Source organism: Nothoprocta perdicaria, unplaced genomic scaffold (genome assembly GCF_003342845.1).
Source record: "Nothoprocta perdicaria isolate Ctin4 unplaced genomic scaffold, notPer1 scaffold_23, whole genome shotgun sequence".
NCBI classification, from domain to species: Eukaryota; Metazoa; Chordata; class Aves; order Tinamiformes; family Tinamidae; genus Nothoprocta; species Nothoprocta perdicaria.
In genome coordinates, this window is record NW_020455455.1 from 3,045,334 (window position 1) to 3,066,856 (window position 21,523).

General features: G+C 41.5%; 1 protein-coding gene across 1 annotated transcript; it reads left to right on the forward strand.

The window, feature by feature from the left end:
- Positions 1-310: 310 nt before the first annotated feature.
- On the forward strand, positions 311-19,721 carry PTER (phosphotriesterase related). The gene is made up of 5 exons (XM_026039443.1): positions 311-360; positions 9,007-9,452; positions 12,232-12,497; positions 15,779-15,919; positions 19,033-19,721. Exons 2-5 carry the CDS (start codon positions 9,021-9,023, stop codon positions 19,247-19,249), a joined length of 1,056 nt encoding a protein of 351 aa, XP_025895228.1. The 5' UTR covers positions 311-360; positions 9,007-9,020; the 3' UTR covers positions 19,250-19,721.
- The last annotated feature ends 1,802 nt before the right edge of the window (positions 19,722-21,523 follow it).

Consider the following 21,523-nt stretch of genomic DNA (forward strand, 5'->3'; position numbering starts at 1 on the left):
CGGGCCTGGCCCGCGCGGGGGTAGGGACCTCCGGGACAACAATTCTGTTTTATAAAGGCTCTCTGTTGTTGAGGCTGTTCTCTGCATGCCAGGGGCTTGTGGCAACTCTCAACGAAACAGCTGGTTAGCTGGAGGTCGCTTTCTTTGGGCAGATTATGTTGTGCCCGCGTAGGCTGCCCCAGTGTTTYCTACTGGGTGCCTTACTGCACACTCCGGGTCGTGACGGGCTCTGCGGGGCCCGAAGGTGGGTGCCCTCCTTCTGCTGGGGGCCGCGTGCCAGCGACGGATCAAGTGATCCCTCTCATAGGTGGTTTTGTATCGTCCTGTCAGGTACTTCGGGGCCATTACGTGAAAAACTACGTAAGTGTCATTTATTATTGTGATTGCCTCTCATCTTGGGTAATTTAACAGACATAATGTTCTCCTCCACGTCAGCAGCATCACGTTTGTTTCTGTGGTTATAATCAAAGGTGGCAACAATGGCATTCAGATGCTTAATTACATTTCGTATAGATGACCAGTGTTAACTTCTTTAATTAGCACGCGGTGGAGCAGGAGCAGGCACGACTGCTTCCCTCGGTGGTTAGCAAGCCATCGGCTTGCTCCTCACACACCCAAATCTGTACGTATTGAACCATATGGCACCCGGGAGTTCTGCGTTTATTAAGGAGCTCTGGCTCTGAACACTGTTGTATTTTATCTCTTGTTTCACTTTGTGCAGATCTGTTTGTTTTTCTCCATCTTACAAAACTTGAACACGCTTCATTTTTGTAATGAGCTGAAATAAAGACTTTTTTTCTGGTTTCAGGAAGGCAGAGCAAGGTAGAATTTTCCATGCCTTGAACTAGTCACCTGTCCGACAGATAGAAGGGTCTAAATAGCTAGAAATCCATCTAAGATGTGGAAAACGGAGGTTCAAATCCACAGTTTGATTTGGAGCAGAGATTTGAACTTAGATCTTCTATGTGTCACATGCTCTAGTGTCCCTGCTGGAGCAAGGGTTTGGACTGGATGATCTCCAGAGGTCCCTTCCAACCTCAACCATTCCGTCATTCTGTGAATACCCAAGTCATTTTATCGATTGCGTTGGGAAGGAAAAGAGAGTGTCCCATCCCTCTAGTTCTAGTAATAAACTTCATTTTTCTACTCAAAACTGCTAAGGTAGGTTTCCTTGTAGCATCTTGCTTTAGCAGATCATTGATTTCTGGTCACACATTAAAAAGCTTTTCAGAATTTACCAAGCAGCAGCCATGTCATTGCTCTGGTACCTGTCAGTACATGGGTAATAATCCAAGAAATGCATTTATCCTAGCAGTGGCTGGGGTATGTATGAAAGTGTAGTTATTTAAGTGTTTTTAAGAAGAAAGACCACCACCACACCATCTCATATATGACAGTTTTAACAAATCTAAGTTATTATTAAATTTTGACCTAAAAAAATATCATATTTTTAGGTCGAATCTCAGAAGCTGATGTAGAATCATTCCTCTCAAAGCCTTTCTTAACCTGTGTTCTTCTTTACTGTCTTCCCTACAAACCTGACCACAGAGTTCATTCTCCTGAATTTTCTGGTTACTCATTTACAGTCTTGACTAAGAGACAGTAATGAACATGACTCTTATATTGCATAGATCTGTATGGTCAGCAGGACGGTGTCTGCTGTGTGTTGTTGTAGATTTCCATCCCTTTTATCATTACTTCTGAATCTAAAGATTTATAGAGCGATTTGCTGTGATTCTTGGTGAAGTTGCTGCACAAATGGGTGATAATGCACCATCCAGCAGACTTAGTGAAATATTTTAAGTTTTTGAGAAAATATTTAAGCATATGTGACCCAGAAAGAAAACCAATTAAAGTCAATGAGAATAAAAGTAAAATTAGCTTCATGCTTAAGTTTTGCATTTGAAATTTAGAAGAAATGAAGATGAGAGACGCCTTGCTGAAAAGCACAGAAGATTTTCTCGTATCATGTTGTCCTGGCAGGAAAACGAGTACGTGCTTGTAACGCTGCACCCATTAGAAACAAACATGATTCTGTTTAGGGCTAAGAACACAAATGCATGTGGCAGCATGCAGTACTCAGACCATATTTGCATATATTATTATATAGCATAATGTGACTTTGCTCTTGATTTTTGGCCTAAAAACACTGTGTGACCATGTAAAATATAATTAATGTAATGTTGGAGCCTAGGGGAGATTTTTTATATGACCTTTTATCAGGAGTAATTCTGGAAGCTGCCCAAATCCCCTGAAGTTCTTACAAATAAGATGTTGATGAAGAAAATACTTGTGGGATGTTGGTCTCGGATCTCTCCGGGAAAGAGAAATTTCAGTTCGACTTTGCTGTAAGAAGCTGAGATGTTGAGACTGCTACCTGCACAGACAGGTCTGAGTAGGTAAAAAAGCCTGAGTCCACTGCRTTAGAAAGAGCTGAACTTCAACCTAAGAGAAGAAGTGTGCAATGTATTAAATGCTAGGGCTGTTGCCCAGACTCTGTCTTTGGGACAAGTCTTTGGATTCCTGCGTGGTCACATGGAGGTCCCAGAGGTGAGCCCCAACCACGAAATCCATGTGGGAGTTGGCTCAGGGCCTGAGCAGGGCCCAGATGTGACCCTCCCAGCCCACAAAACTGGAAGATTTGTGCCGTCAGCTAAGCAATGGAGACACCATGCAGTGGGAATTTCACTTCTCAGCTTTCAGGTGAATGTTTAAAAGCTTTGCTTCTCACTTGCCCAGTTCCTGTAAGTATACTTTGACTTTTCACTTAYGTCTATTAGTGTTTAAATTTCTCTTATATTGCAGTTTAAGTGACTTTGCTTTTATAGTGTAGCACACTGCCAGGCCTCACTCAAGGAAAGTGAAGAGATGTGGGTTTTCTCTACCCCTACTTYCTATACATGATTTCAGCTGGAAAGATAATGTAAGGCCTAAAAGGGATCAGCAAAAGGATGAAAGATGAGAACAGAGGCTTTCCTGAAAGAAAAGGCACGAGGAAGCTGCTTTCAACCAAAAAATAAGTCCTTCTCTTACAACCTCCAAGACAGAGCTTAGCACTAATGTTTTATGTGTACTTGGCTGCTTTGCTAGGCTTCTGCCTGCCACTGTAGAAGTCTGTAGCACTGGTCTACATCTCTCGTACTTTATCTTCAAAGCAAATTTTGCAACATGATGCAAAGTTTTATTTCTAGTGGTCGCCCTCACTTCAGTTGGATAATAGCTTCCTGATTGCTGAAAACTTATTAAGACTATGAAGATAGTGAGGAGTGAAAGCTCTGCCTCTGAATGGATCACATTATTTAGCTTGGCACTTTTYTTCTGAGCTAATTTGAAGTTCAAGAAATCATGATAGTCTCAGGGCTCTGCTTTGGCAGAGGAAAAAGCATAATACAACTTCTGTTGGTTTAGTCTGGGGAGGATATTATGACTTAAATGGGAATTTACCTTCAGAGAAACTCATGTGCCAATTTTGTCGAAGAGAGTTTGCCCAGAAACTAACATTTCCTCATAATCTTTCTAACTCATTTCCAAGATCTGTTTCTTGGGCAAAATAACCCCAAATGTGATTTGCTTTTGTCTGGCATCTTGTATAACAGAAAACTTCAGTGGGACCGAGAGATGGCCATTGGAGAGTGTGGTATCATGGATTGTTGGACAGGTTTGTAGCCTTAGGCACCGAGGGAAATGCTGGGCTGAATGACCCAAAGGAGCCCAAATCCGTCCCCCTGGAACAAGTTCAGTGCTGCTTGTGCTCTCAGCCAGTCAACTGTGGACTCTGCTCAGTKCCCGTAGTAGCTGTTACCTGATACTGTGCATGGGCCAAAGGCCACACTCACTGAAACCCGTGTAGAACTTGGCTTCTAGGCATGTGTGTTCTGTAATAGGAGCTTGTAAACAAAGTTTTGGAGAAGATCGAGTAGATCTTGAACCTGTCTTGTCAGAGAAGTTAGAAAATGTGCTTGTCAGGTGACAAAAAGAAAGTTCCTCCCATCCMATAAACCCCTCTGAATTTGGCAGAAGCATTGGGAGTGAGAGAAAGAAGTTACTAAAATCCTAGTGGAAAGTATCAGTTACTTAATCTACCCATGTCAACCCGAACGAGTACAGGTAATGCCAATACTTCTAACCCCTTCTATGCTTTGTGTTTTTTTTTTTTCTTATAGCAAGAGCATCCTGCATATTTTTTTTTAATACCCAACAGTTTTTTTTTAAGCCTTTAAATACAGTGAAAACGACTTTCAGTTGCACAGATGTGGTATTTTTATACTGGCTTGATTTGGACCAGTTTAAGATAATTTTTAAAACTTCTTCCTGACATACTCTGCTCTTACCCGCTGTCTCTTCTCTTCTGTTGTTTTACCAACCTTTTTTTGTCATCACAAAGTGTTCACATGTGGGCAATGGTGACATAGCAGGGACTAGATAATAGATAGATAATAGCAATTAACTATGGATGTGTCATATATTTCTAAACTGAGGCTTTTCCATGTTCTGCAGAGGTCACTCAAAGCATTTACCTCTAGCTGTAAATAATATAAAGCAGGCCTGTGTCATGCCATGGTTTTTGGGACTGTGTGATTATGCAAGGAAAGGCCCTTTGGAAAGGCCCCTCATGCAGATGGGACCTTATTGCTAAATGGCAGCTGAATTTAATTTTTTGTATTGTAGATAAATAACTATTGAGCTTTTCTTATGGCTTTGTTGTAAATTTTCTTTCACAGCTATCTGGATGTYGTGTTGCTATAATACCATATTGTAACGTAATGACAATAAAATGATTCCCATGCAAGTCTAAGGAGAATGTGTGCTAATACCATTAAATTATGCTTACAATATCAAAGCAAATGCATTAACATGTGGAAACTGTATTTATGCGATTATGATATTGTAGCAACATGGGATTACTGTAGGAAACGGCTAATTGAAACCTAGGGAGACTTCCCATTACATGGCCATTAAAATGATACAGTAACTGAAGTGCAAATTTCTGATGGGAAGAGTGGAGACCCAAATCCTATCATTGGTATTCATGTAAATTTACTGTAGTTTTTCCCAGTGTGAGGAATGTAGTTCCTTTTAGCAGTAATTCCATTTCCTCCTCATAATACCTTTAGGAACAATATTTACTTCACCAGTATTTAACAATAGCCTGAGAGAGACTTATTTTATGCGCTATACAATCAGTTGTCATAAAAATGTGTCCAGAGTTTATTACAGGCTGTGATGAAAAATACTGATTTTGGTTGTATATTAAAGGCCTTCTCATTTCCTTGTGTTTGAATCTGTAATTTTTAGAGATTATAATTTAAAATCGTAATTTAAATATATTTATAGTTTAAAATTGTAATTTCTTTATTTATGTAGTGCWTAGAACAGAGAAGTCTTGGCCTGATCACCAAGCTTTTTGCAACCACAGTATAAAGTAATGGTTTCCCAAAGCAAGATACCTAACAGGAGGCCAGTTTATCCTTGTGATAGGAATATGCTACCCCTTTTTATTTCCAAACAAGGTCAGCATTCAGGAAATATAATTGATGTGTTTTATGGAGGGCCATCTAAAATACAAATATCTTGTCCAGGCCTGTTTCTTGACTCTACAGTCCATGGAAGGAGGCAGCTATTTCTAGCAAGTAACTTGGCCTATTCTATTTGATAAAAAAAAAAMAAAAMCACTGGATGAATTGCTTATAGAGATGATTTCCTCTCTTTCTCTCTCTCTGTGAAAAAGAAAGTTCTATATGATTATTCTGGACAAGATATCCACCATATTAGATGGCTAGAATGAGTTGATAGGATTTAAGTCTCCTGTATGTGTACCCAGAAAAAGAAAGTCGTAGAATAATTAAACTGTAGAAAAGTTGTAGAAGTTGTAGAGTTCAAATAATTAGTAAAGCACATGAATGTTGATTTCTGTAGCAACATTTATGTCCTTAAATTAAGCAACACTTTTTACTCAATTGAAAAGCTGTTTGCAACTAAACTCTAGTTTAAGGACACAAATTATGGTACCATCAGGTGAATGTTATTAAAGATGATGTATCGTTATAGCATATAATGTGTCATTATAATCATGGCATGCTGTCTTTTCAAATGACAGTAGAGGTGATATCAGGGCAATGATTTYAAAAATAATTCCAATCAGAAGCTACTGGTTACTTTTTTTTCATATGTTTTTAATTAAAAACTGTGGCTTTAGGAAACTTAGCAAGCAAGTACTGGCATTAACTAATAGTAATCTTGTTTATGAGGAAGATAAAATTAGGCCTACTTTAAATGTTGCTTGCTTCAGTTTCCGTCTTTGTGATGCTTCTTACATTTATAAAAATAATCTAAAACAAAAGATCTGCAAGTATGTGTTAGTTCTGTGAAAATGATRTAGTCTAAAATTCAACAGGTAGCAGAACTTTCCCTCCCCTGTTGTAAATGAGAACGCAGGTTAGATGTAGATCCTCTCCCACAACCTCGGGTCTTCATAGGATTCAGACCAGATTAATTGAGACTAATCTACTTTAACTAGGTCAGAAAAGAACTAGCACCTACAAGTGTGAAAAATCAGCATTTTATCAAAATTGTAATCTGAAAGTGAGCGGAAATTCTGAGGCAGTTAAAATGGCTTTATTGAATAGCAACACTAAAAAAAATACGGTGGAAGCTTCCTAAGAAGGTAGACTCTAATCACTTAGTATCTAATATTGTTATAAGGATATCATTATTCTTATGTTTAAATACTTGTATACTTCATTATATGCCAAAATGGACTTGTCCTATACAGAATGTACTGTCAGTGAACACGTGGGAAGAAAAGTGTGTTTCTGGTACAGAATGTAAATATCACTCTTCATGCTCTCAGGGTGTAACTAAATACCAGAGCATAGATATTTACTGAAAAAAAAGAAAAAAAAGTCTGCAGTTATCTATGTCTGTGCTGTGAATGCAAGAATGATTCAGATCATTGAACTTTCTCCAGACTTGTGGGTTGCTCTGTGGAGAGCCAGCTTTATTCAAGAACTGAATTAATGACTAGGTTAGGCAAGTTAATTGAATTGTAGCTAGCAGCCGTTTCTGACTAAGACAGGTATTTTGCTTTTAATTATTTGCTCAGGAATAATATTTTCTGAAATCATGCACTTCTTAATTTATTTGGAAAAAAATCATTATATTAAACCACCAGCAGTCTGTTCTACCAAAGTAATTATTCTCCTGCCTTCTCAAACAAGTCGACACGTTAGTCCACAAATGAAATTCATAAAAAGAGCAATCCTTTCTCAGTGGGCTTTTCATCTATGTCTGCTTATACACAAGGCAAGCAAACACAGCCAGTCCTGTCTCTTTCCTAAGGGTGGCCAAGTTTTCCTATTTAAACAACTGGAGAGTCTTCACTAGGCCTGGGTTGGTCTGTGACAGTGACAGGCTCGTGAAGGGAGATGTCTCCAAAGGGATGGAGATCGTCTTGTGCCCTTCAATATGGGGAGTTCAGTGCCCTTCAGACTGCAATTTTTCTGTCATCCTAGCAGATTAACACTAGCAGTTAAAAGGAGAAGGTCCTCTGAGCACTTCAGCACTAACAACCCCATGTTTATGATATTATTCACTAAAAGAGAGACAGAAACAGGAAAGACCTCTCTCTTTAATCAATAATGCATGCTCTAGTTAGTCCTGTCCTCTGGACATGATTAAGCATGTATTTTGTTTTGCAGCTGCTGATTTTTGTTGACTTGGGATTATAACTGCATGTCCTCAAGCCTTTGCAACTGGCATCAGGAAGATCTAACATGAGCTGGGTAGTCAGCTATGTTTAATGTTCGTGTGACACACACACTAAAAAGACCCCCCTCCCCAAGAAAATCCTTCCAAATCCTAATGGAGAGAGATGCAGCAAATTCTAACCTGTAGAGATTCACGCTGTACTTGTAGAGACCAGATGCTTTTGACATAAACCGATGCTAGGCAGTAGCCTCAAGGTCTATCTTTGTCACTAGTCATTTGAAGTTTGGAAAAATAACATGATTTAATTTATATTAAAGTTGAAGAAAAGGAATCTTAGAGGCTGAGTCATAGAAATGAAATGTTAGGYTAAGATTTGTTACTAACTGGTAAAACAGTTCTCCAGTGAAGCTGACAGAAAACAAGACTTTCAAAGTAGATTGGAGTTTCTGCCTTGCTGTTTGGGGACCAAACTCACTTTTGAGTTACTGTTGGCCATCTTTGAAGAGTTTCGTTGGGGTTACTCCTGGCTTACTGGATGTGGGTGGCAGGAGCCTTGATGCCAACTGTAGAAGATGTCATCTGCACACATTCCTTATGCAGAGGGGCAGGCAAGGCACATGGGCGTGGGGCTTCTCTCATCATCAGAAAAGGATAGTGGGTCTTGAGGGACAAGAACCACAGAATGGCTGAGGTTGGAAGGGGCCTCTCGAGATGGTCTAGTCCAACCAATAGGGACACCCAGAGCACGGGGCACGGGGTGGCATCTGGGCAGGTTTGGAAGATCTCCAGAGAGGGAGACTCCACAACATCTCTGAGATCACAGATCAATAAAATAAAGGTATCATTAAAGAATATTTAGTCTTGATACCAAGTGTGTTCATCTGGTGACTCAAGCTGACAAAATATCAGAGCTGCTGAAGAGCAAAGAATCCTAAATGAATATACAGTGGTCCTTATAAAATAGGAAACACTTATCTTAATATGAWATTGACATCAGCACAGTATACGATAATGATTTATTGAAATGAGACATTTTGACATTGTTCAAATACTGATACAAGGTTACTTGGGTTACATAAATGCTTTGGTTTTCTTATTCACAGTAGTTAGTAGGATAGAGTACTGCAGTTTGAAAACGCTCTGACAAAAGTGTAGTGTCTGTGTAAATACATGAAATATGTGAGAGTGGAGAGAATCCACGGAAATTATATGAGAATTTGCAGCTTTTTCTCAGATATTTTCATTATTTTTTCTTCTTTCCCAGACTTATAATTTTTTCTTTTTTTTCTCTCTTTTCAGATTGCTGAAGAAAAATGCCTTCCTTGGGAGGAAAAGTGCAGACTGTCTTGGGCCTCGTTGACCCGGACCAGCTTGGCTACACRCTGACTCATGAGCACCTGAGTATGAACTACAGCAGCTGCTACGTGCCCCCGCCTCCAGGCCAAGAACCTCTGTCCGAGGGGCCCATCGAGATGAAGAACYTGTTTTGGATTAAGCAGCATCCCTACAGCCATAAAGAAAACCTGCTTTTGTCTCAGGAAACTGCTGCCATAAAGGAGGAGCTGTTGCTCTTTAAAGCAGCAGGTGGTGGGACCATAGTGGAAAACACCACAGTGGGAATTGATCGGGATGTGAATACCCTGAAGAAACTTGCTGAAGAAACTGGAGTCCATATTATTGCTGGGGCAGGTTTCTATGTGGATTCCACTCACTCTTCTCATACGCAGGCCATGACAGTGGAGCAGGTAACTCTCCACCAAAATCCCTCTCCTGTGATTTATCCTTGAAAGAATCAAAATTGGCAAAAAATCCAAACAAAATAAATTTAGAAGTTCTGAACATGAGGAAGGGAGGACAATAGTATTTTGCAGCTTGGGTGTTATAGCTGGGCCAGCACTATTTGTGTGTGCTGGGATTGTCTGTCAGCATTTCCCTTTCTTAAGCTCCGTTTTCTCTCAGGGATTTGTTATAATGCAAGAGGAAAAATAAAATAAAATAAAAATCTTCTTGTGTAGGCATCTGGTACAAGTCCAATTATCCTGTCTTTTTACAGGTTGTAAGGAAGAAGTAAATCCCTTCTGCCTCTTTTGTCTCTTTTTCTGGCTAATTGCTTCCCAATAAGATCACCCTAGATTCTTGTGAAAAGCATAAATAATTGTGATATTTCCCAAGCAGTTGTAAGTCATCTCTCCACTCAAGCTGCCTGTTACACTTCTCTTCTCTACCATTTTCCAGGCCTTTATAAGCAGAGGCTACATCCTGTTGTTTGCAGAGTGCCCAAGACCATGTGCTAATAATGACCCTGCTCCCCAGATACTTCTGTAATAATAAATTCATTCATCTTTTATTAAGAAAAGGTGATGATAAGAGAAGAGGGAGTGGGACTCTCCAAGGCAGGAGCCTGTGGATGTGAATGAATAGATCTAAGAAAAAAAAAAGAAATTAAAAAAAAAAAGAATCTGTCATAGATTCATAGATTACAAAGGAGTCTAATTTGCCTTAAAAATAAATGGTCAGTACCTCAGCAAATGTAAAATGATGGAGCTCTACCACCCTCCCTTCACTGAGCTCTGTGAAACAGTCCTGCTTTTCCCAAATATTCTTGCACCCCATGGAACTGGATGCAAGCAGATCTGTTAGGGCAGAGGTTTCTGTATTTGATGGACTGCTGAAGACCCGCAGACTGCTCACTAGCCAGCAGTTGATCAGTGCTCAGTTCAGTCCAAAAGGCAGGTGTTTCCTCCACAGGATTGTGCTGTGATGTTCCATGGTGATAGGTACATTTGACATGATCTCTTTTTTGATTGTGCAAAGATGATTTTAGTGTTTTCTTGCTGACCTTCAGCTGTGCAAAGGAAGGACTCAGCTGTGTACCTGTCCACCCTGTGAGGGTCCAGCCCGATAGGCTGTCAGTGACACGAGATGTTGCAGCAGAAGAGATGGTTTGAGGTTGCTATTAGGAGAGAAGTGAATTCTGTACCTGGCTTGGTTGCTTGGTTGATTGGCTATACATGAAGCAAAAGATGCCTTTTCACGGGATGAAGTACTGGCCAGAATCTCATCTGCTGTAAAATGAAGTTTCTTCAACTGGTTTCAGCATGTAAATTGAATTTCTACCAGCACATCGCACGAGCCTGTTGAGGAGACAAGATGAAGAAAGGATGTATTACAGATTTATTTTAAAACCAATGTGTTCTGGAGTTTTTTGGTTTGCTGAATGTGTTTGCAAATCTGTCTGCCACCTGTGTCACTTTATTTTTCCTTAAAATCGTAATTTCTTTAACATTTGAGGCCAAACACTTAGAAAGTCATCAATTTTATTGCAATTTTGCAGTGATCAGCAACCTTACACTTTCAGTCCCAAGTGCATTTGTTAACACTTAGGGCCTGTTCTGGTAAAGAAAAGCTATAGTTTTGCTAACAGATTCTGGTGTCCTGCTTGTCTACAAATGTTTTAAAAGCAAGCTAACTTTGCAAGTTTATCGGTAATCTCTGTTTTTGTAACTTTGCAGTAATTGGAGACCTTGCGGTTCTCCGCTGACATTCCCAAGAGCAGGATTTGCCTCAAACTTGTCTCTTTGGGATTTGTCGTGTGTAATCTGTGTCAGCTTTGACCCTCTCCTATCTGAATGAATAGGATTCCTCTGAGCCCTTGTTTAGCAAGAAACTACCTTGAACTGTTCTGGGAAGCAATTTCGGGTTTGGAGGCACCGGTTTTGTGCTGAGCTCACATTTTTGGTTGGTTGTTTTCTTAAAGAAAAATTAACCTCAGCTGAAATCACTATTCCAGTTATATATAGACCATCTTGTTTTGTTTTGTTTTGTTTTTTGCAAACCTGGGCACTTGTGTGAGCTCATCCTGTTAATTGTTTTACATCTGTGTTTATTTTGGTCTTAGTTAATAGCTAGCATAACATTAGCTGACAGAAACCGGATTTAAACCATGGTGGTTTCACACACACAATAGCTAATTGCTGGAGTTTAGAAGCATCTCCAGGGTATAACGTGCGCAGGCCAGGTCTGTTGCGGTTCAACACAACTAATGTTAACATCCTCAGGTCTTAGGGCAACCAAGATGATTAAGGGACTGGAACATCTCTCGTATGAGGAGCGACTGAGTGAGTTGGGCCTGTTTAGCTTGGAGAAGGGAAGGCTGAGAGAATATATGATTAACATGTATAAGTTCGTGAAGGGGGAATGTGGGGAGGAAGGGGCYAAGCTCTTCTCAGTGGTGGCCAGTGACAGGACAAGGGGAAATGGGTGCAAGCTGAAACACAGGCAGTTCCATCTCCAGGTGAGGAAGAGCTTCTTTCCTGTGAGGGTGACAGAGCCCTGRCACAGGCTGCCCAGGGAGGCTGTGGAGTCTCCTTGTCTGGAGATCTTCCAAACCTGCCTGGATGCCGCCCCGTGCTCTGGGTGTYCCTGCTGGAGCAGGGGSTTGGACTAGATGATCTCTAGAGGTCCCTTCCAACCTCAGCCAGTCTGTGATTCTGTGTGATTCTGCCTTACCTCGGTGCTCGTTAGCTTACAGGCACTATCGTGGACGAGATTCTCCGTGGAGCGGACGGGACGGGCGTCAAGTGYGGCCTGGTGGGGGAGATCGGCTGCTCGTGGCCCCTCACGGCGAGCGAGCAGCGGGTGCTGCGGGCGGCGGCGGCGGCGCAGGCGCAGCTCGGCTGCCCTCTCCTCATCCACCCGGGCAGGAACAGCGACGCCCCTGCCCACATCGTCCGCATCCTGCAGGAAGCCGGCGCCGACGTCTCCAAAACCGTCATGGGCCACCTGGACAGGTACGGAGGCTCCTGGGCCTGTGTCCTGCCCCGCCGCATCTCGGGCGGCTGCCGGGTTTGAGTCTGCTCTGGGGTCACAATGTGAAGAACTATCTTCGTGTTTGCTGCTTGTGAAAATACGGAACTCTTGTGCAGGGCTTGACCAGCTGCCAGCAAAGGCAGCCTGGCTCAGCACTTAAGTCCGTGTTCTTAGTGAGATTTAAGGGCTTTAAGTGCTGCCTTTGAAGGTTTGGATGTGAGATTAAGAGTAACTACCCACGTTTTAGGAAATGGGGATGCCCCTTGATCTGSTTGCCTCCACAAACCGCTGTGCTCAGAAACTTTTGGACATGGAGCAGCTCTTACCAAACAGTGTGGGAGGCTCTGGGGCTGCGTTTTTGAGAACTGGGGCACCCAAAAGGGCCTGACCAGCATCACATATATGTTGATGGAGAACTCATTGATTTTGCTGGATTCTGGATTAGAGCAGAAAACAGATTTTTTTTTTTCTACTGCCAGATAGAAAAAAACTGCTAAAACAACCAAATAAATAAATAAAAGCAGTTGAGTTTTATGTAGTTCTTGTTTTGGACCAAATAGGTAACTCTTAGTTCCCTTGAGAGCAAGAACCAGAGGCCCCACGTCAGCCGTGGAGAGGAATTGGTGCTCTTCTCCCTTTCCAATTTAGAAACACGGTCCCTTTACCAAATGAGGCTTGTGTGACCTTGTGTAGTTTATGATGAGTTGGAAAATGTCCAAGCATTGATTAGTTCATCTGGCTGCTGAAGAGTRGAGAGTGGCTGTGGTCGTACAACGCTCTGCCATCGGATTCGTGTCCCCGTTGTGAGTGCAATACAGGCATGAGCTCTGTGCTCCACATTTCTAATGGTTTTGTGTTCTCGGAGCTTTCAAATGAAGCTACAAGTGTTTTGTGTTCATACAGAGCTCAAGCTTTTACTTGGACATTTTAGAAGCATGAAATTTGGGCCATTGTTTTTATTTTTGTATTTGATTAGATAAATGACCTGTGCTTTTCTTAGGTATTTGCCTGTATTCCTTCTTATGTGTAGCTATATTTTTATTTTTAAGAAAAACTGATGACCTAAATCTTTGTATAGAAAAGGACTAGGCAAATTGCAGGTATCAGCATATTTGAATGTGATACCAATGTGCAAGGGTGGATGTTTTGCCCTTTTACATTGTTGGGGATCAGTGAATTCCCGGCTTTGTTGGTGGAAAWATAAACAGTGTAAGTAGGAAAATAGCGACGGCAGAGGTGCAGTTTCAGTGAGCAGCTGCTCACAGACTGGATGGTATTTCCTGATGCTGCTTCTCTCGCTGCTTTCACACATTCCAGCTGGCACTTGCCATAACACAGCCCAAAATTATTAGGAAGTTTGGCTTTGCATTTAACATTTTAAAGTCTTTTTTTCAGTAGGAAGAATCTATGTGGGACCATCCTGATCCCTTAAATGTGAGGTAAATTTGTGCATAGCTTCATATTTCCTGCCTGCCTTTGACATAACAACAGTTTCTGGGAGGAGCTGCAGCCAAATGATAAAATTAAATTGCTGGCCACCATGTTTTGCAGTTTAGCACCTTTGAACAAAAGATACCAAGTGTCTACAGGACAGGAATTAGGGGTGCAAAGGTGTTTTTGTGGACATCAGCATTGATTGATTTCACGTGACTGTTATGATGATGCTTTGGTAGAATCCCTGTGGTGAATCATGGATCAGACCCAAATCACAAGACGCTTCCCAGTGTCCCAGCTCCTTTCCAGGGACTCGTATTGCTAAATAGGCTCTAAATAAGCAGGTGAGCAGGAGCTGTGGCCACACGAGCGCGGCTCACGAGGAGCCCAGCGGCTGGGGAATTTATGCAGCTCCTGTTAGGACAGAGTGACAAAAGGGCAAGACCGGCAGTTGTTTAGCAAAATAAAACAATCCCTCTGTGACTGCAAAATGTAGGGATTTAAAAAAGAAAACTATAAAACCTCACACTGACACCCTCACCCAGGTATTAGCACCCTTGGGTGCTGCCTCCCTGTGACCTGAGCATGGCTGCATCTAAAGTTTCCCTCTCTCTTGTCCCGCACTGTGCAAGTCCATGTGGCTTTGAGATGCTCATCCGCTGTCAGCCGCAATGTCTGTTTAAAAATGACATTTTTTTATTCGTTTTTCATTCGTTATTCCTAGGCTGCTGCTGGTGGCAAGGCTGCTGAGCTTGGGTTTCCTCTCTCTCACCCCATCTGTTCCTGCTCCGTGGCCCTGCTGTCGTGTCGTAGCTCCCGAGCTGTGGCATGGGGCATTTCTGCAGCAGCAGAAAGGGATGTGATTGCCTGGGGCCGCATCGCTGTGTGACATCAGTATCCACAGCAAGAGTAACATCAGACTGCTTCTCTTTTGGTTGAATGTGCTGTCCTCATGGAAAGATGATTYGTCCCTATATGAAAAAGATCTCCTTGTGGTTACAAAGATGAATACAATAATAATTATTTTCCCTTTGTTTATTTGATACTTGAAGTAAAAATATTTCAAAAGAAAAACAAAAAATCATTTCAGAGAGCTGTCAGGACACTTGTCATTCTTTTCCAAACGAGCACTKGTGTTTAGGAGCTTTGTTCCTTCCAGCAAGTCCCTTTCCAAATCTGATGCAATCCCACATCCCAAGTCTCCCCAGTGCACTGTGGATTTGGGTGCGGATGTTTCCTGCAGGTGTTGTGGCCAGGTTCCAGTGCAGGCAATGATGTATCGCAGCTCTAATGACAATCTGGAAGCATCACTGTATGTGATAGAAACTAAAGGCAAAGTTGTGTGTTAATGGTGTTTGATGGATGGAGCAAGCCCTGCATGTGCCTGTCCCCCATAACTCTTTTGGGAAAGTAAATCTGTCTTGTGTAAGTTATCYCTTGGCTTTATTTAAAGGTCATTCTGAACTAACCTTCTCCTTGCGTGTCCTTCCCTGGTAAGTTGTATATTGAGAGGTTTAGTGAAATCAAAACTAGCTTTTCGTTTTCCATTTAAAGATAATTTTAATGTACGTACTATACTGCAGGGGAAGGGTTGGTTTTRTTTTGGGTTTTGATGCCTGAAATCCCAGCTGAATGTGAGAAATGTCGTGTATCACGTTAGTTTGAAGGTATCAAACGGGAGTCCCGTGTTTCAAAACAGTGAATTAACACTCGGATAATGGTTTCAATTCCTTGGGTATAAGAAGGTGGCAAGTACTTGTCCTCATGCCTTGAGACCTTTTTTTTCTTCCTTTAGCAATGATACCTTTGTATTATGTATGTTCTGCAGGACTTTCTTTGATACAAAGAAACTTCTGGACTTTGCTGAACTTGGATGCTACTTGGAGTACGACCTGTTTGGTGTAGAATTTCTCCACTACCAGTTCCAGCCTTCTGTGGACATGCCGAGTGACAATGAAAGAATTGCAAGGTAGCTACTTAATGCAGCTTAAGTGACAGCATCACCACTGACAAGCGAGGGGTGTAGGTGCACGCTGAGGTGCATCACGGGGACTCTGTGGGCTGCTCTCACTGTCATGCTAAAATTCATGGGKTTTTTTTTCTGCTGCTCTTGCTTTTTTAGAGCAGCATGTATAGCTATGTATAACTACTTATGTCTGCAAAGGAAGCTGCAGCACCTAGAATGTTACTTGAGAAAAGGATAAAAAACTAACTTAATTCGCTGTCCTAATTGCATGATAATTTGGTTGAATTTTGTCACTGAATTTGTAGACTCTCATGTTATAAAACAAAAGGTTGGAGATGCAGGATTTATGTTACTTTTYTTGAAACAGTATTTGAGATCTGATGTTGCTGCCATGCATCATCTCAGCCTATTACATCTGCTCCTGAATGTGCGGAATGAGCTAAACTCGTCGGTTGTCTTGTGTCCTGCGCTCCTATCCTACAAAATAGTCTTTTGTTCTTCCAAGCACTTTATCATTCCCCGCCCTCCCTTTCGCCCCTTCCCCCTGTGAGGGATGAGATCCCTGTCTCATCAGAGCTCTCGTGCTCTGCACTGCAGCCTCGTGCAGCTGCCTGACAGATCTGCGTGCTCTGCTAGCACCACGTGCCCGCGGAGAGGTGCGTTCCCTGCTGATCCCATGGGACACGGGCAYGGGGCGCTGGGAAAGTGCTTCTCACGCAGCCCCGAGCTGCCCCCTGCCCCTGCTCCTTGCCCACGGTATTCCTSCGTAGTCAGTGGCAGCTTTCCCGGGGTGGCATGTCATCCCACCTACCAGACTCATACAATTTCTTTCCTTCCCTCTCATGAGATGGCTGTTGTGATCCCTGATTGCTAATGAAATCCCTTTTTTAGCTGTCACATTTGTGCTTCAGGCATTGTTTTCCTGCCTGCTTACCTCCCAAATATTTCTTTGCTGTTTTCAGGACTGTTTCCTTCTTCAGAAGTGTTGTGGGTACTGTTCCTCTTACTGCCAAGTTTGAGAGCTGCTTTTCACACTAGGAATCTTTTCTCGCTCTTAACTGAGCTCTCAGTCTTGCACTCACTGTTTGGAACTGTTGTAATGAACCTCCAGCTTTCACATTTAAAATCTCTAACGTTGATTTTTGGAATTGTTCACCCGGGCTCTCCTGCTCCGCGGCAGGTCGGCACACATGGAAGCATAGGGAGGAAAACGCATGGAAAAGAGAACGGGCCTTGGGCAACAGGTGTCTGTTCAGCTGCAAGGTTTTATTCCATCTAGAATATCCTTCAGCTGTAGATGTCTCTCCTTAAGCTGCCTGGTACTTAGTACTGCAGGACCCTGCTTATAGGAAATAAATACTGAAAGATTTCTCTTATTTTTGGTGTGAATATGTGCCTGGGCTAGACATGCCWTTCAGTGGATGTTAGTGGGATCTCGCTGCATCCCCACTGCACGTATGGTAGCCCATCGTACTCAGTCTCCTCGGCAGCACCCGCGTGGTAGCAATCAAACAGACCCTTCCATTTATCTATGAAAATACTAAATGAGAAAAACATGTTATGCATTTATTCTTGTCTATCGTATTCAAAATATAACTTCTGTAGCCATATGCATCTGCTCAAATGCAGTTCAGCCATGTGAGTATTTATGGATTTGTGTGGCGAATTCTGCTAGGAAAGTTTTGCTCTGAGTCAGAAACAGGTACTAACTATAACTACAGAAATGTGCTCCAACAAGCAATAAATACAGAATGTAAAGGATCATATACCTCCCAAGTGAGTGCAGACTGAAAGGACGTTACTGTAACACCGAGCTTTGCTCTTATTCTCTGGTGTGCATGTGGTCTATGCGTATTCAGGGCTGTGGAAGACACTCCTGATGTTGCAATTCTACCTTATACACAGTGTTGTGCGCTCTTTGGCACTTTTTATGGTATTTTTATGGAAGGTGCTCATCTTCCAAGGGCTCTCTTACTTGCCATTTTCATGCTGACCAGATTTCTTTGACCTTGCTACATGTGTCTGTTCATAACTAATTAGAATCAGAAGATTTCAGAGAGAGTTTGACTAGGATTTGCCACGTTGATGATGAAAGCAGAGTCAGGAAAGTAAAAATTCAAACTAGGCAGTGCTGGACAGGGTTGGAAGGGGGTGGCTTAGTGAGCTTTGTTCAATTCATCTCCACCRTTTCTTGCTTGCAAACTACTGCCAATGCAAGTGGGAAAGCTGGAACGTCGTGGAACACTTAACCGTTGTAGGAGGCAGAAGTTTATACAACCACAGAACCAATTCTGTGGATTTGGTGCACAGAAGCACTGGCACAAGCCTGTGCAGCAGACCTGGTCGTCACAGGAAGAGGGAATTACCTGAAGGACTAGGGCTTTTCCTGAGCTGACTGCCTGTCATGTTGCCAATTCTGTTCCGCTGGGCTKCTGTATTAATTCCCCTGATCTGCTGGCATATGCCCGCCCTGTAGCACAAAGCCTGTGATGCTCATCTTCCTTGATGAACATCTCTGCCATGCGTTTGGCTGTTCCTGTCCCTATGGAGTGGCTTCCTGACGACATAAAAATGTTATTAACCTGGTTATTCTAAATGGGAGCGAGCTACGGATGTGAAAGCGTTTGCGTAGCTGAGCCAGACGCCCCGAGCAGCAGGAACAGGCTGGGCCTTAGCGACTGCACCGGGGCCAGCAGGGCAGCAGCCGCAGCAAGCGCTGAGCCCGGGAATCGGCCCCGCTGGAAAGCGGCTCCTGTGGAAAATTGTCGCCAACTCCTGCATTCACAAACTGCGTCCCGAGCTCGCTGGTGGAGCAATTCCTCAATTCCTGCCTCGACTTAATGGGACACGGTGTGCCAAGTGGGAAGAGTTTGTCCTTGCCCACCCCGAGTGGCGTGGTGATAGGCTGCTTTGGAGGTGGTTTTGCGCCCTATAAAATAAATGCTTTCATTTTAATTCAATATAAGAAACATGTCTTCTGTGTAACTAAAAATAATTATTTTCATTTACCATACAATTGAGCAGGACATTAGTGTTAAAAGGTTAAATACTGATTCCTTTGGTGTGGATGCAGAGTGAGAACCTTTCGCTGACAGGTATCCTTCTTCCTTTGGCAGGATCCGGACGCTGATCGATGAAGGCTACGAAGACAGGATTTTGATGGCTCATGACGTGCACACGAAGCACAGGTTGATGAAATATGGTGGTCATGGGTATTCTCATATCCTAAAAAATATAGTTCCTAAGATGCTACTTAGAGGCATATCCCAAAGTCAAATTGATAAAATACTCCGGGAAAATCCAAAGCGATGGTTGACTTTTAAGGAGCGATAATGAATAAATATTTCTAATTTTGAGTGACGCTTGATAAAATTTATATTTGTTTCAGGAGAGCAGTCATTTTAAAACCTGGTTCTCTTGAGATAAACTATGAGATATTAGTAAGATACCAACCATCTGATCATGACTTCCTTTTCTAATTAGCATAACAAAATTACATATTCTGTCTACATTTTCTCTCTTTTAAAATTCTGTTCCTGAATGAATTACTGGATATGAGCCCACCTGCAAAATCTTTTCAATGGAATTAGTAAAATAACTGTTTCCAGGGAGTAACCTAATTCTGTTGTTATATGTTATCCAAAAATATTTTTGATGATGTATCATCTGTGCTTTGGAGGAAATTTAGTGTTTTCAATTAAATTCTCCTCCTTCTGGCGATGATTTTAATCCTTGTAATATTGCTAATCTGCTGATCATGTTCATATCCTTTTAAGTAATGCTTAATAAAGAGTGTGGCACTTCTTTTAAATAGATTCCAAAGACAACAAAAGATAACAAAAATTTCAAATAATTCTAAAAAGAATTTTTCTAAATTATTTTTCTAAATAATGAGCCTATTTTAAAATGAAAATGTAAAAAATATATTTTTGAATAAAGCAATTTGTAAACCTCTTAAACTGTGTTGTTACAGATGTCTTTTTTTAATCACATTTTTTTTTAATATGCAATTTTTGGACCTTGGCACTGGTAATGTGAAATTTCATGAAGGACAGCTTTTCTTTGTAAGGATGCAACACCAAAAGTCAAAATATATTACATAATACAGTTTTAATGAGTCGCTATAGTTATAACAAAGGTCGTGATATAAGTCTTTACAAATCAGTTTATCAAGATATGATGAAAGGAAGAAATGGTTGCCTCCTATGTGATTTTTCACATAATGTTTGTTCTTTCCTCTTGCCTAACATTAACCAGGGCAAGTGATTTATCCAAATAGAAGGTCTTAAACTCAGGAGTCCGACCGCAAAAGCTTCCTTGAAGAAGTTGACCTTACATTTCTTGTGGTGATGAGCTGCTCCAATAAATAGCCTAGTAACTAAGCACTGCTCGTTGGGAATGCTCTCGAGCTTGGTACGTTGCGGGTTCCTACCACACAGAAGATCTCTAGCTACCCTGCTGGGAGTGCGCTGGCCATCAGAAGCAACTGGGGACTGAGGAGACGTGAAGTCAGTTACGCATCCGTTAGTAAAATACATTACGTGGTAGAAAAAAAAGCAGGAGTAACCACTACAACGTATGGATATAGGTTGGCACTTTGTCATAGAGCAGAAGCTTGACCAGTTTGGTGACATAACGCAAGCGGTTTGCAGCACAATGTCCCTTTACAGACCCTAGGTGAGCTAGACTAGCTGTCCTCTTGGCAAGCATAGACTAGCTGGGCATGGATTTTGAACAGGACACCTATCCAGAAACAGAARGAGTAATACGTGTTCTGCTTAAGAAAAGCTTCGCTCATTTAAACAAGAGATTTTTCTTTAGAGAGAGTCTTAAAATCTTCACCAAAATTTTACTGAGCGGTCAGTGCAGAAGAAATTTCTTTTGGTCACGATGGCAGACACTCTTTTAATGCAGATAAATCCGAGCTCATACCCTTGCTTAGTAGATTAGACGAAGTTGCTTCTGGCAAAGTACATGGAACAACAGAAATGCCTGGGGTAGCATCTCTGTAACAGCTTATACAAATAATACCTTGATTTGCCAAAATGTTAAAAAAAAAAATAACATAACCAACTATGCTGAGAAGCCAGTTAATTATTTTGCTAATATTTTGTTTTGGAATTAAGTCTGTGAATTTTAACCTGAGAGAAATAGATATCCTCCCTCCTCAAAAGAAAAGAAATAACAACTCCTTTTCAGAATATAAATATTCTGTGGCTATTACATCTATGACTGATTTTAAATCATTTTTATAACTATGTAACTCATTTTACCTATCTTTAGTTTAATTCTCCAAGTCATTAATCCTTTATACGGATTAAACTTCCTTGAGACTTTATATATATATATATATATATAATATGTTTATATATGAATGAGAAAAATAGGTTTTAATGCACACTTTTTTTTTTGCATTTAAATATCTGCTTCTTTCCTTGCATATGTGTTATCATTTTTGGTAATATGCTTATCTAATGTCCCTCTCATAGGCACGCCTTACTACAACTGATAATAAGCTACCATGGAAAAATTCTGTGTGACAGCATCTTCTCTCATGTCAAATCTCCCGTTCTTCCTCTGTGGGAATGATCCCTCTAACTTCAGTGA